The following is a 16,094-nucleotide window of genomic DNA, read 5'->3' on the forward strand; positions in this document are numbered from 1 at the left end:
GTGATGATTTCATCTCTGTCTTGAAGGAGATTCTATTCTCCCAACAGCATATGGATTATGAAAGGACACACAGGTCGGTTATGGCAGCACACTGTTGTAACCTTAGTGCTCAGGAGGCAGAGGCAGGTGAGTCTCTTGTGTCTGAGGCTAGCCTGTCAGTGCAGGAGGTTCCAGACTAGCCAAGGAGACACGAGGCCCTGTCTTTCCTTGACAGTTGTCTCAATTCAACCCAACAGGAATCCAGACACCATTGTGAGGGGATTTGTAACTGCCATGATAGGTCTTAAGACAGAACACCACGAATTATCCAGCGAGTACAACCTGATTACTTGAGTCCCTACAACAAAAGTGCCTCCAAAGGGTTAGGAGACAGTGCAGCCAGATGCAGATATAGTAGAGAAAACCAACTTTGATGAGAGGCAGTAGATCAGCAGGACAGAGGACTCAGTCCCCAGTCACAATTGAGTCAATATCAACTTATTTACTTATCTGAGACTGGGACTTCTTATGTAGTTTTGGCTGGCTTGGAATTCCCTCTGTAGACAGGCTGGTTCTATACTCATGGAGATCTACCTGTCTCTGCCTCCTCAGTGCTGGCATTAAAAATGCCTGGTCTAACTTGAAAGAAATCCACTCCCAAGACAGGGGTTTTCCTGCTTCTGACTCTTGAGTGCTGGGATTAAAATTGTGGGCTACCACTGCCCAGCTAACTTGAAGGAATTTAAAGCAGGTTCATCCTCAGGGCAGAGAGAGGCCTGCTGCCACCTTGCTCTTGGTTTCATGAAACCTGAAACACTTGGGTTCCTAGGACCTTGGACATGCCAGAGACATCTTATAGGTTTCAGGTCTCTGTCTACCATGTGGATCCCAGGGGTTGGTTGAACTCGGGCTGTTAGGTGTGGCAACAGGACCTTACCCACTGAACCATCTTACAAGGCCCCCAAATAATCATTCTTTGTCAAAATGTTTGCTATTCAGTTTATTTGCAGTATTAACAGCACAGCATTTATAAACATACTTTATATAATTAGGTCTCCACTGCCCTTGCACACTGGGAGGCCAGGGAAGACCCATTTCCCCAATATCTGTAATAGTTCAAGATTGAGTTCATGAAAAATATGTTCTCTTCCTTCAGCAAGCAAAATTATTTATGAAGTAGTATGGTTGAGCAACAGGGAGGAAAAGGGAAAAAATTACTTCAAAGAAAGCAACAGCTCCTTTACTGGTGGAATCCATCATTTTATAGACATAAAATATTCATATCGGAGACCTTGTATTTAAAGAGGAATGGGTTACTTAGAGCTACTACAACAGATACTCTGCTCATCAATTATAGGGAATTAGAAGGCTCTCCTTGACACTGGCACTTGAAAAACTTCACATGCACATCAAATACATAATCTGCATCTGAATTTCCTCAGTGTCTTTGACATCTAAGACCTGCACAAGCCCTACTCTAGGTGTTGTTGGGGAGGGAAATGGGTGTTATTTGGTGCTTTGGTATTAAGCCTGGAGCCTTGAGGAGCACTGATTCTAAGTCAAATCACAGCTCTCATGCCATCTCCTTGAAGGACTTGACTCTTGGCCATTCTGAACATGCCATTTCATAAGGAACAAATCAGGACCACTAGCTACTTGTTCTTCAGTCGTATATAGCCCAGGCTAGCCTTGACTTTATGACATTCCCAACTTTTTACACCAAGTGCTGTGATTATGGGCACCACCATGCCCAGCTCAGATGAGCGAATCTCTCCAAGAACCATATATAACGGATTAGCATCTTGCTCAATTGTCAAGGTTTAAATAGTCTTGGAGTCTTCTCAGGTGAAAACTTTTGTGCTCAAGACAGATTTCAAAGGGGGACTTAATTAGAAAATATTTAAGGCACCCTTACATAGGTAGAAGCTGTTTTTTTGTCCAGGCTGATGTACTGGAGACTGAGATGCTCTCCTGGCACGGAAAGACCATTAATCATTGGAGTCTTGAGGCTCACTGTCATGGCCACAGGTGATATTCTGGACCAGGTAGGCATCCAGATCCCGACACTGGTAGACAGATATACTGTCCAACACCCAGTCCCACATCACTAGACGTGCCTTGCACAGCTGCCCAATATCTGCAGACAGAACACAAGCAGAGACTGGTGTCAAGTCATCCTTCCAGACAACACTCAAAAGATTTATTTATTTAATGTATGTGAGCACACTGTTGCTCTCTTCAGACACATCAGAAGAGGGCATCGGACCCCATGACAGATGGTTGTGAACCATCTCTCCAGTCCCCCAGACCAGACTTTAACCAACCCACCCTAAGATCTGAGTATATAAGTTCTTAGGGCTAATCAGGTGCTCTGAAGCAACACTTATTCAGAAGCCAGGGGAGCAATCACAGTAAAAGCCCAGCCTCTGTAAACTGAAATAACACAAGTTCCAACATGTTTAAAGAAAAGCCACCAGAGAGAGCAGATGGTATGGAGGAATATCTTAAGTGAAAAGACAAAATACCATAAGCAGCAGATCATCTGTGTGTAAATGTGCATGTTTGTACACACACTCAAGTGTGTTATCACTGTGTATCTCTTGTAGGCTTTGAACTTGACCTGTTACCAGGCTGTACTTGAACTGGCAGAGATCCAACTGTCTTGCCCCCCAAATGCTGAGATTAACAGTGTGGACCAGCACATCTGGCCTCATATATTACCTTTATAATTCAAAACAGCAAGAACATCAAAAACCCTTCTAGAGTTTGACAAGCTGAGCTGATTGATCCCTAGGATCTACACGGTGGACAGAGAATATCAACTCTGTTAAGTTATCCTTTAACCCGCACAAATGTACACTTAAAAGTAAACACATGGGGCTGGAGAGATGGTTCAGTGGTTAAGAACACTGACTGTTCTTCTAGAGGTCCTGAGTTCAAATCCCAGCAACCACATGGTGGCTCACAACCATCTCTAATGGGATCTGATGCCCTCTTCTGGTGTTTCTAAAGACAGCGACAGTGTACTCACATACATAAAATAAATAAAATCTTATAAAAGTAAACACATATTGGCACACATACACTAAAAATATATGTATTTTTCCCCCACTGGATTTTCTACTCTTTATTGGATATTTTCTTTTTTTTTCCTTCATTTTTTAAGGTTGTAATTAAGTATTTGTGGGTACATATACATACACATATGTATATATGTAACAATAATATAGGAAAAGAGGCTATTAATTTGAGGGGATAGGAGAGAGACTAAGAGGGGCCATAGGGAGGAAAGGGGGATGTGATACAGTTCTATTTTAATTAAAATATATTCTTTTTTTTTTTTTGTTGTTGTTGTTGTTGTTGAACTTCACACAGTCTGTGAGTTGTTTCTGGGGTGTTCTGAGCTTTCTGGGGTTAGTATCCCATTATCAGTGACTGCATATTATATCTGTTCTTTTGTGACTGGGTTACCTCACTCAGGATATTCTCTAGATGCATCCATTTTCTTAAGAATTTTGTTAAGTCATTGTTTCTGATAGCTGAGTAGTACTCCATTGTGTAAATGTACCACAATTTTTGTATCCATTCATCTACTGAAGGACATCTGGGTTCTTTCCAGCTTCTGGCTATTATAAATAGAGCTGCAATGAACATTGTGGTGCATGTATCTTTGTTGTATGTTGGAGCGTCTCTGGGGTAAATGCCCAGAAGTGGAATAACTGGGTCTTCAGGTAGTACTATGTCCATTTTTCTGAGGAACCACCAGAAGATATTTTTAAAAATATTTATTTAGCTATTTTATGTACAACAGTGTTTATTTATGTAAGCCCGCTTAAGGGCACTTAATTCCCTGGAACTGAATTACAGACAGTTGTGAGCTGCTATATGGTTGCTGGGAATTAAACCTAGGTCCTCTGGAAGAGCAGTCAGTGCTCTTAATCACAGACCCATCTCTCCAGCCTGTCCCCTCTTCTGAATTTATTTATTTTTATTTTATATGCATTGGTGTTTTGCCTGTATGTATGTCTATATGAGAATGTCAGATACTGGATTTACAGACAGTTATGAACTGCCATGTGGTGTTGGGAACTGAACCCAGGAACTCTGAAGAGAAATCAGAGCTCTTAACTACTGAGCCACCTCTCCACTCCCATAATAAAGCTTTTTAGTAGACATTTTAGTTGTTCATTCACACAAACATTAAAAATAGGCTGAAAGTAAGGTAGTGGTAGCACATATCTTTGATCCCAGCAATCAGGAGGAAGAGGCAGATGAATTAGTAAGTTTGAGGTCAACCTGATCTACAGAGTGAGTTCCAGGGACAGTCAGGGATAAACAGAGAAATCCAGTCTTGAAAAACCAAAACCCCAAACCAAACAACAAAACCCCATAAAAACACTGAGTGTAGTTGGGGCACACCTATAATCTCAGCACTTTCAAGGCTGAGGCAGAAAGATTGCCAAGTATTTGAGATCAGGATAGCAGGCCAACCAAAAAACAAAAACAAAACAAACAAACAAAAACAAAAACAAAATAGGCTGCTCATAGTGACAATACCTTTAATACCAGTACTCAGGAAGCAGAGGCTGGTAGATTTCTGAGTTCTAAGACATGACCTTGCCTCAAAACCAAACCAAAACAACAAGCCCCCCAAAACAAACAAAACCCCCAAAACAAATGAAAGAAACAAAAGCAGCGGAGAATTGTATTAGTCAGGTAATCACCAGGTAGAACTGCTAGGAAATAAACCCATCCAACAGAACCTCATGTGATCTAAGTGCACACATGGACGTAAGCACACAGAGGAACCTTACCAGGGCAGTCCTTGTCTTCTGTCCAGGCACTTGGCTGCACAATCACAACTGGATGAGCTCCCTGCATCCCCAGAAAGGAAAAAACATTTAGTGTCAAAGCAAGGCTTCTGGGAAAGTCACGTGCTCACTTCCACATGGTTAAAAGGGCTAGAAGGAAAAGACCTCCTTCAATATAGTCAATGTTTACAGTTCCCAAGCCCTTACTCACAGACGGGTCTTCTAATACAGTCATGGGTAGAGAAAGCACTCTGGGGTACTTTATGGGACTTGCTTAATGGAAGAAGAGTGTTTTCTTCTCCTTTTGAAGACCCCAAATACTCACTGTGTCATTGGTGAGCGATGTAAGCTCCTTTATCACGGAAGCCCCACACAGCTGCAGCATCCTCTCCAGCTCCTCTACAGAGCACAGATGTAAAATCACCATAGCGACCACATCTACTCCTGGGCCCTCTACAAGTCTCCCGAGCAAACCTCAATGAGTCTTTCCCCACCTAAGCTCAGCTGTTTTTTGTTGTTGTTGTTTTGTTTTAAAGAATAGAAAGACCCTAACATTAGTACGGCTTCTAAGTCAGTCAGACACTGATATGGTTGCTGCCCACTCTCGGTTATCAGTCTCCATGAATTCACGCAGTAGATAAGGCTTCATAGTCTCCCAAATGAAACATGTTGAAAAGAGAGAACTGAATTTCTTGTAATTTGCTAAATTGCTAGATGCTATGTGAAAAGCCCCGTCTTTCTTCTTTGCTCCTCCATCCTAGTTTGTTGCTGGTAATCGATAATTACGGCTACTGAGAGCACCTTTCTTGATGGTAATTACTCTAAGTGTGAAAGACTGGAAGGCATTTTGTCCAGTGGGGGAGAAATACAAGTCACCCTGGTCAGAGATCCAGCATGTCGTTAGGAAAGATGGCATGCTGAGCTAGGATCCACACATCTAGGGAATGAATCTCTTAAGAGGATGGGCCTAAGAATCAGCAGCACTGATTGACCAACCTGCAAGGCTTCTTTGGAGATGCTCAAAGCATCCTGTACTGTTCTAGAAGGAACATCTGCTTATTCCTGGGAACTGTGGAAGTGCTGCCTGAACTGAAGTTGCTAGTTTACCCCTCCCACAGTGATACCCACTAGTGGCTCTGGCTTTCACTACATTAAAGACTATGAATGACACTTGAAACCTCCTAAAAATCCAATCAATAACTAGCACAGAAGAAAGCAAAGTTACACTTCTAGGCTCCCTTGCTACCACACATTTGCTCATGGCCAGACGCCAAGGTGGCGGTTCTCAACCTGTGGGTCACGACCCCTTTGGGAATTGTATATTGAATATTCTGCATATTGGGTTATTACATTATGACTTGTAACATTAGCAAAATGAGTTATGAAGTAACAATGAAATATTTTATCGTTGGGGGAAGGGTCAGCAAAGCATGAGGAAATAGGTGTGAGGACCACTGCTTCTAGACCCCCCCCCCCTAAGTCACAGAACTCCAGCCCCTGGAGCTGAAGGGTAAGCAGAGGAAAAGGTGAGGAACCTTCACTTTGAAATACTCTGTAGCCTTACCTTTGGGCATATTGGTGAAAGGCTCACAACAATAGACCTGCAGGCCCTTGAAGAGCTGCAAAAAGAGGAGAGTAAGTGATAGGGTGGAGAGAAAGCTATAATTTTTAACTGTGTGCACGTGTGAGAAAGAAACAGAGACAGACAGAGAACAGAGAGTATACGCCACACATATGTATTCCAAGAAGGCCAGAAGAATGCAGCACATCCTCTGGAGCTGAGGTTACTAGCAGTTGTGAATTATGGGTGCTGGGAATCAAAATCAGATCTTAGTGAGTAGCAAGCACCAACCAATGAACTACATTTCCAGTTTCCCTTTTTTGTGAGACAAGATTTTACATAGGCCAGGTGGCTTCAAACTTATAATGTAGGTTGGCCTTGAACTCCTGACTCTCCTTCCCACCTCACAAATGCTAGAAATAGTACCTCTAAGCTCAGAGTGTGGGTCTTTTAGAAAAGAAAGGGACATTCTCCCCATGCAATGGAAGAACCTTCATCCCCTGACAATTTGTCTCCTTTCCCAGGGACAATCAGTTCAAGACTCTGAACTGATTTAGATTTTTTTTTGATATTTGTATACAAGTGATCTACATTCTAGTCATTCTAAAAGAAAAGCACATATATCATATATGTCAAGTGCAGTGGCCAGGAGTCAGATTTCCTGGTGCCGAAACCTCTGAGTCATCTCTCTGGTCCCTGTAGTCATTCTGTTATTCAAGGGATGAACTTCCCACCTTGTTACTAATCAGGCCCAAGCCCATGCTGGGTGACCCTTGTCAGAGAACAAAACTAAAGACAAAGGAACAGATAATCCCCTCTGGTCCTTCTTTATGTTTAACAGCAAGCAATTCAGAGCTATCTGGCTAAAGTTAGACAATTACTCAGGCTTGTTACATCAGAACTAATATGAACTCAGACAGCAGAGCACCTATACCATGTGGACACGCTCCTCTTATACACACAGATACATCCTAAGGGAAACTGTAATTACATTGCTTCTCAGTGCTATTTGAAGAACTTCTGTGATACGGAAAATGTCCTGTATCTGGTCTCATAAGGCAGGAGGTCACAGTCGTGTGTGGTTGTTAAACATTTAAAATATGGTGCTAGTGAAGAACCATATTTCTAAACTTCCCCTTTCTTTTAAAAAAATATTTATTAATTTTATGTATGAGTGTGCTATCTTCATGCACACCAGAGGAATAGGGCATTGGATCCCATTCCAGATGGTTGTGAGCCACCATGTGGTTGTTGGGAACTGACCTCAGGACCTCTGAAGAGCAGCCAGTGCTCCTAACCACTGAGCCATCTCTCCAGCCTTCTATAATTTATTATTTACTTTAAAATTTTTGTGTATTGGTGTTTTGCCTGCATGTATGTCTATGTGAGAGTGTCAGATCTTGGAGTTATAGAAAGTTGTGAGCTGCCATGTGGGTGCTGGGATTTGAACCTGGGTCCTCTGGAAGAGCGGTTAGTGCTGCTAACTACTGAGCCATCTCTCCAATCAAAAAAAAAATTTTTTTTCAAGAAATGGTTTCTCTGTATGTCTAGTCCTCACTGTCCTCAAACTCAGAGATCCAAACTCTGTCTCCTGAGTGCTGAGATTAAAGTTGTGTGCTACTATCCCCTAGCCCGAACTTGTAAACTTTTAGAGTTATTTTAATTTTTGAGAAAAGATCTCACTATGTCCTGGTAGCCTGGAACTCTCTATGTAGATAAAGGTGACTTGGAATTAACGGTATGTGCCACCATGCACAGTGGGAATGAGGAGCTGTCCTCCTTGATGCGCCCCCCATACCTCGCCCCTCCCCTATACAGGGTTTCTTCATGTAGCCCTGCCTATCCTCTAACACACAGTAGGACTGAAGCTGTGCACCACCTGTCAAGGAGCTGGTTTAATTAAAGGCAGGACTTCATAGAGCCTCAGGCTGGAGCAGTTCGAGCATGTGCCACTACGCCACACTGGAAACAAACACACCTGCCTGACTCCTGAACCACCTTATCTGCTTTAACTGTTTTCAATGTGTCTAGTAACAACTGTGCTGGACAGTACAAATGCTCACGTGTACACCGGCATGTCAGATAGCACAAATGCTCACGTGTACACCGGCTTGTCAGATAGCACAAATGCTCACGTGTACACCGGCTTGTCAGATAGCACAAATGCTCACGTGTACACCGGCATGTCAGATAGCACAAATGCTCACGTGTACACTAGCATAAGTTCTTAGGCTTTCAAGCTATTATTTTAAAGAAATCTAAATTTGCGCCAATTATTAATATTTTTGATTTGATAAAGGATTTCAATATGTAGTCTAACCCTCCAATTCATAATCCTCCTGCTTTAGCCTTGAGTGTTAGCATTTCAGGAGTGCCATCAGACTTAGGACATATTTTCATGTATCATTTGAGTAACTCTCTCTCTCTCTCTTTTTCTTTTTTCCTTCCTACCCTTTTATGACACTAACACAAAATTAGTCTGGGTCCAAAAATCACCTAAGCACAGAGGCTGAGATAGAAAGTTCAAGGGGCTAAAACCTCACAGATGACTCTATTGACACTGCAGGCAGGAGAAAGAGAACAGCGGGCAAATCAGTTATTGTTGGGAATGACGGTTCTGGAGCCTCTGCCGCTCTCCCAATCTGTACGAATAAAACAGATCCCCAGCATGTTGGCAGGGCCTGATGCTCAGAAAAGCTAAAGGTTCCCAGGCACCCGGCTGGAGACAAATGCTGCCTTGAGAAGAAAACTTCAGCATCTTCTTATCTAGGCTGACAATGATGAGTGTCTTCAGGCACAAAACCTGAAGCTCGCCTCTACAACCAGGTTTCTTTGTGAAAATACTGTAGAGACATTTTAGTATCTTCAGGACGTCACTACTTTGCCCAAGACATTTCTATCCCTGCTATTCTGAGTGTAAGAGAAATCCTAAGGGATCTTGAGGGAGAAGGAACCCACTGCTGATTGTGTGAGGCTTCCAGGGGTTTAAGAACACATGGCTGGTTCATGGAGAACTCTTTGAGGAACAGGGAGAAGTGGAAGCGGAGCGAGCTATGTTCTTGGCACCTGGAACAGGTATGATAGGCTCAGAGAGAGGATGGGCTGATCCCAGGGCTCAGAACTCCAGGCCTGATCTCCTGAGAAAAACCACCTCTTCTAGTCTCGAGTTTCTGCGAAGAACAGAAGGTGCTCCGTGTGGGACTGTTCTCAAGCACCTGCTGGCACACACTTGAAGAAGAAAAGCAGCCCGGGATCATAAGCACTAATCCAGTAACAGACAGCAGCTGGCTCAGGCCTGCCAGGCACGTGTGAAATCTTGGGAAGACTTTTTCCTGCAAGGAAGATGGAGTTCCGGCTGCACCATCTGCTATAACATGCTGGGGAAAGTCATCGAGTGTCCTGCTCTTGCAAAGTTGCTGGGATAATCTGTTTTTCTCCTGTGAAGCTTGTCTACACCTTTCTAAAGCCAAGACACTTGTGAATTTAGACTTGGAGCTCAGGTGTACAGGCTCCGCCTCTTCCACCACTCCCAGGTTAAGTGATGTTGGGGAATCTAAGCTACCGGCCCTCAATCTTCTCAAGTGTAAAATATAGGTACACACATCACACACACAACAGCACACACATCACAGAATTGTAAAACTGGATTACAAACCACTCAGTACCCACTGTGCTGCTTACAGAAAGACACCATGGTGCAGAAAGCACAAAAGGCTTCACATCTCCGAAGTCTAAGCTCTGTCATCATCAGCTAGGATCTAAACCTCAGATTGGAACCCAAATTACAACTGCACTCTCAGCTTAAAGTTCTCTTATTTATGGGGTACTAGTAATCCCTGTTTGCCTTCTTGGCTAGAAGAAAAAACAAAACAAAAGCCTGTCTCCACTGCCACCCGTGCTCCGATAGTAATCACGAAAAATGCCTTACCAGGGACAGACTAACCTCACCGTACCAGCTGGCTGCAGAGCCTTAGGCTGGGGTTCTGTCACATCAAGAGGGACTTTACCTTTTCCTGGGATTCTCTGGCTCGCCTTGGACCTTGGTGGTTTCTCCCAGTCACAACATCTCCTTTGACTTCAAATTCACGCTGAAACCAAACACAAACTTCTGTGATCATTAGGGTGGGTGATGGCTCAGCAACAAAGCACTAATGAGTCCCAGGCCAGCCAGGATTACATAATGAAACCTTCTCTTTATTTTCTGGAGACAAGTCAGTGGAGCCTGGCTGGCCTGGGATTCAGAAATCTGCCTGACTCTGCCTCCTCCCAAGAGTTGAGATTAAAGACCTAGATACCAAACCCAGGTGGGACCCTGTCTTAGAAATTTTATTTTAAAAATTCATTCTTACTTTTTATTTTATACGTATGAGTATTCTGCCTAAATGTATGTTATATGTACCATATGCATGCCCAGTATTGAAAGATTGAAAGATGTCAGATGCCCTGGAACTGGAGTTAAAAATAAGTGTGAGACTCCATGAGGCTGCTGGAATAAAACCCTGGTTCCTTGAAAGAGTAGCAAGTGCACTTTACTACTGGCTGCTCTTCCTGAGGACCCAGGTTCAATTCCCAGCACCCACATGGTAACTCACAGCTGTCTGTAACTCCAGTTTCAGGGGATCCATCATCTTCACACAGACATGCATGCAGGCAGAACACCAATGCACACAGAGAAAAGGATCAATAAACCCGAACACAAAACACTGTTATGGGGGAGGGAGGAGGGAGAGACAGACAGTGAGAAAATTTATTGGAAGCAGAACCAGCAAATCTATTTTAGGTATTCAGAATCACAAGTTTGGACCAAAAGTAAGGAAATTATTTTATGGAGTAGATGTAATGACCAGGATTTCAGCTGTGAAAGTTAATTTATTACAGCAACCGTTTTATCTATTTAGTGTGATACACAAGTAGAAGTTAAGAGGACAATTTGCTGAGGCTGGCCCTCCCCATCTCCATGTGGGTCCTGAGGTCTGCATGCCTTCACTTCACCTAAGCTATCCCAACAACCCCAAAGAGAATCTTTATTGAAATTACCAGTTGGCTTTCACACCACTGGGACTTGTTTTCTTTTTTTAAATGCACTTTAATTTCTAACATTTCTATCTTCTCACAACATTCACTTAGCATTTAGATTAAACTGCTAACACCATGTGAGGTAACTGGAGGATTCTTGATCACTTAAATCAATTGTATTTTGCCATCTGAAGAAATTAGGGTTCTTCAGAGTTTTGTTGAGATTTATAGTTAAAAAGGTCAAAATGATAAAATGGGACCAGTGGGATGGCTCAGTAGGTTAAGGTGCTTGCCACGAAGCCTGACAACTTGAGTCTACCCTAGAACCTATAGAAAGGTAGGAGGGTCTACAAAGTTGTCTCTGATACGTGTGCACACAGACACAGAGACACACACTCCAAACTAAAGAAACTTAGATTTTTTTTTTTTCCATAGTAACTATTTTGGGAGGTTGGAGTTTTCAGGAAGAATGCTTGGATGCCATTGTGAGTGAAACTCTAAGACGGTAAGGAAGACTTGCTAAGTGTTGTTAGAGTATCAGGAACCCAGGCAAAGGGCTAGAGATATCTCTCATTCAGTGGACAACACTCTTGCTGCCAAATATGACACCAAGTTTGATCTTGCTGACTTTTGATCCCAGCCTCCACACAGTAGGAAAGAACCAACATCTGATGCCCACAAGTTGTCCTTTGATCTCCACATGTGCCAAATCACACACCTTCCCCCACACTAAAAATGCAAAGGAACCCTAAAATAGATACTATCTCCATGCTTCTGATTATCCTAAAAACAAAACTGAAATTATGACTATGGTTAACACAAAATCTGACCTGCCTTGGTCCTTGGCTGACTCTTTCCCCCTAGCTCACCTCTGGTCCCTGTACACAGCCCACTAATTCCCTGTCTTCAACTACAATGGTCTACTTTTCCTTAATAAGCCAAGCTCAATCCTACATCAAAATCTTTATGTTTTCTGTTGCTACCTATAACAACAACAATTATTGTGGAGCCTGTTACTGATCTTAAAAGAAGACAGGCTCTTAAACCAGGCGGTGGTCGTGCAAGCCATTAATCCCAATGCTCAGGAGGCAGAGGCAGCCAGATCTCTCTGAATTTGAGGCCAGCCTGGTCTCAAGAACAAGTTCCAGAACAGCCAGAGCTAACAACAACAAACGGAACCAATCAACCAAAAGACAGGGTCTTATTATGTAGTCTAGCCAGGCCTCAAACTCCCAAGTGACAGGGTCACAGAGGCACATCAAAGACAGGGTCAAACTCCCAAGTGACAGGGTCACAGAGGCACATCACCTCATCTCTCTCTGGAGGTGATTCATTATTTGTACCTGTGAATCTTTAATCTGTAAAGTCCTTTCTCTTTCCCCAAAGAAAAGACCTTCCTTTGAAACCTAGAATGATTAAGAATATATTTCCTGGCCTATTCTCTCTGGCATCACTCTTGATGGTTCCCCCTTGTTGAGGAAAAGATGTGTACTGAAGAAGAAAGCAGATAGATCTACACCCTCCTCCACCTGACCCCAACACCCCCACACAAGGTGTCCTGGATTAGTTTGTATCAGGTACCTACCACATTCAGAAGTTTTCTTTCTTGGATAGATCTGATCACCCCTGAAGAGAATACAGGAAAGGTAAGTCAGAGATCAGAACATGTTCCCTTTTGTGAAGGCGGGAAGCTCAATGGTTTACAAGAGAGGAGATTCATAAGGCTCGTGGCAGAGATCTCCTGGAGACAGCTGATACTTAATGTAAACATTATAAAAGCGCTGCTGTACATGGATTCCCGACGACTATTAAATAAATCCCTGTTCATATGCTAACTCTGCCAAGAAAAAATCAGGTGGTACTAGTTATAAAAGAAATCACTTTCTTGGCAATACCAGCAGATCTGAACAAAGCAACATGCACCTAAAGACAAAGCTAGCTTTGTGTTATCATTAGAGACCCTTAGGTGGCTCAGACTTGGCATCAGCAGAAACCTCAGGTGTTAATGTTAGGTGTAAAATGTAGCTCTAAGGTGCTAAAGGGAACAGCACAGCCCCCCACCCCCACATTGTACTCACAAGAATAGCTAACTATCCACTTTCCTCCTGCAATGCCCAGGAAATATTTCAGTGTCCGTTCACACACAAACTCAGCATCTGCAAAAATGAAAACCATACAAAGGCTGAGGAAGACAGAAGAGGCGCTGCCCCTGGAAAGCTGGAGCCCCAGCCCTTGTTCTCGAGATCAGTCTGGAATGGTGATTCACCTCTGATCACAGATAACCAGGTGTGGGGTACGGATGCTTGGGAGAGATGCCATGTGAAGAGCAGAGGACTGCTGGCCTCAACTTAGTGATGCCAAGGTTAGCTGAGGGTTCTGTCCTGCGTTAGTTACCCATGTTGTAATGGTAATTGATATGGATGAAGATCTGCTTCACTAGACAGCAATATGTAAGACATCGTGACAAAAGTTCACCCAGGCAGTGTCTACCCAGGGGACCTTACTCCCTTGCACTCGTGAGAGGGACAGAAAAATAGTCTTATCACTGCTATTTTCTCAATAAGCAGTGGCTGAAGAATCTGTTTATTGCCTAGTGTTTCAAACGCCTCTTTGAAGAACTAAGCAAACTGAGAAGAAAAAAAAACATTTAAACAGGAGAAAGTATTCAACTGGATCCCAAACACAGCAGGCATCTGCAAATGGCAGAAGTGGTCATTCTGCCTCACAGAATTCCTCATAATTTTTTGAAGCTTTTTGTTTAAATGCTATAAAAGCTGATTTTGTTCACAGACAACAAATGTATTGCTTTTGAGTTTAAAGAGTTGCTTTAGATTTAATACGTATTTTTTTTAGGCTCTCTTTTCAGCCTTTATCACCTTTGATCTAAACTTCCTGCTTAAAATATATATTAAAATTCAACGACATTCCCCTTTCAAATAGTACTTTGCATGCTATAGTTTGTTCTGGCACCTGTTCCTCTGAGCACTGCCCTCTGGGATGATCCCCTGAACAAGGAACCTAAATTTTAGCATTCTTAAGACAAAAAGACAAAGAGCATTGGAGTCCTTGGAAAACCCTAGGGCCCTATGGGTAGGAACATCTCAGGAGGAAAAAAGAGTACATTAGAAAACCAATTCTATAGCTAGGTTTTAGAGTGTAGCCACAATTCATACCTCCTACACCCCTAGGAACTTTTAAAAAGTTTCTGAAGCCTAACAATAATTTTTCATCCACTTAAACCTATCTATCTTGGCCCCTTCAGTCTTCTCATTCCTTCACTGTCAAACATCACTTTCACTAAAAATAGTTTTAGATTTTATGTACATCTACATATCATATGCATGCCTTGTGTCTAAAGTCACAGGGGCATTGGATCCCCTAAAACTAGTTTTGGATGGTTGTGAGCTGCCATGTGGGTGCTAGGGATCAAACCAGGGTCCTCTGCAAGAACAAGGGCTCTTAACCACTGTGCCTTTGCTCCAGCCCTGGAACCCGAGTCTCTCCATCTATCCCTTGATACTCTCTAAGCTTATTAGTTGCCACTGTGAGAAGCACGGTGCTAAGCACAGAGGGCATCACCGAGACAATCACTCCAGAAGACTCATCAAAGGCTAGATCCATACTTCACTTGCTACAAGTATCAGGCTTGTATTGATGCAGGCCAACTTCAGATAAGCTTTTCAGCAGCCTGAAATGTCTACTAGTTTACTCAAATTTTACAGCCAGTGAAAACTCCAGAGCTGTCTTATACAAGCACACAAGTGAGCTGCTCTTTCCCTTTTCCATGTTAAGGTTATAGGACTTAGTCACACTCAAGCCAGAGGCCACAGGTAGCTAGTAGCTACTCTCCAGAGTTTGTGTGAAGACTTACTTCTCCCCTGTTCTCTTCTCTGCCTCACTTGCTTTTCCATGATTTGGTCTGTTCTATATACACCGAACTCCAAATAGGTTCAGCACTTTGCCTGGCCACTTCCCAAATTTTAACCCAAATAAGGTCAACAAAATGGCTATCTTTAAAAAGCAATGAGTGACTATCAGGAGACTTCGTCCATGGTTTGCTTAAACAGGCTCAGTACTCTGGAATGCTAGGCCTAAAAGTATTTTCAGCAAATTTGCATATAAACCGAGACATCTTCAAACATAGCAAAAATTCAAATTTTGTTGTTGCTGCTTCTTCTTCTTTTTTTTTTAAAAAGACAAAACCTTGCTTCATAGCCTAGGCTGGCCTTAAATTTCTGATCTCCTGCTTCAGTCTCCCGAATGTTGAGATCATAGGTGAGTCTCCACAGCCAATCTGAGGGTAATTTCTTATTTATGGTGCTAGAGATAGTACCTAGAGTGGTGGTCCTCAACCTTCCTAATGCTGCAACCTTCTAATACGTTCCCTCAGGTTGTGGTGACCTCCCCAACCATTAAAGAATCTCATTGCTTTTTATAACTGTAATGTTGCTACTGTTATGAATGGTAATATAAGCACCTACATTTTCACACGGTCTTAGGTGACCCCTGTGAAAGGGTTGTTCCAATCTCTCCAAAGGGGTCATGACTCATAGGCTGAGAACCGCTGATCTAGGGCCTTGTGCATGTCAACTAAGTTGTACCCTTTCGATAAGCTTCACCTGCAAACCATGGAGGCAATTTTATGAAACATGTTTCACATGCCTACATCCTGGCTATGAATCATCACATGAAGGGTAAAATTCTCCATTTTCTAGATGTTAGGTCTA

At 42.8% G+C, this 16,094-nt stretch overlaps 1 protein-coding gene across 1 annotated transcript in view; it reads right to left on the reverse strand.

Moving 5' to 3' along the window:
- Positions 1-1,967: 1,967 nt before the first annotated feature.
- BRCA1 (BRCA1 DNA repair associated) overlaps positions 1,968-16,094 on the reverse strand; it is a gene marked incomplete at both ends in the record, with an annotated part of 54,475 nt that continues 40,348 nt past the window's right edge. Inside the window, 7 exon segments of the mRNA XM_080924445.1 lie at positions 1,968-2,116; positions 4,794-4,854; positions 5,116-5,189; positions 6,355-6,409; positions 10,359-10,439; positions 12,953-12,993; positions 13,446-13,523. Of these exon segments, the coding sequence (XP_080780571.1) occupies positions 1,968-2,116; positions 4,794-4,854; positions 5,116-5,189; positions 6,355-6,409; positions 10,359-10,439; positions 12,953-12,993; positions 13,446-13,523 (539 nt within the window).

This window comes from Micromys minutus, assembly GCF_963924665.1.
Source record: "Micromys minutus genome assembly, chromosome: 10".
Taxonomy (NCBI): Eukaryota; Metazoa; Chordata; class Mammalia; order Rodentia; family Muridae; genus Micromys; species Micromys minutus.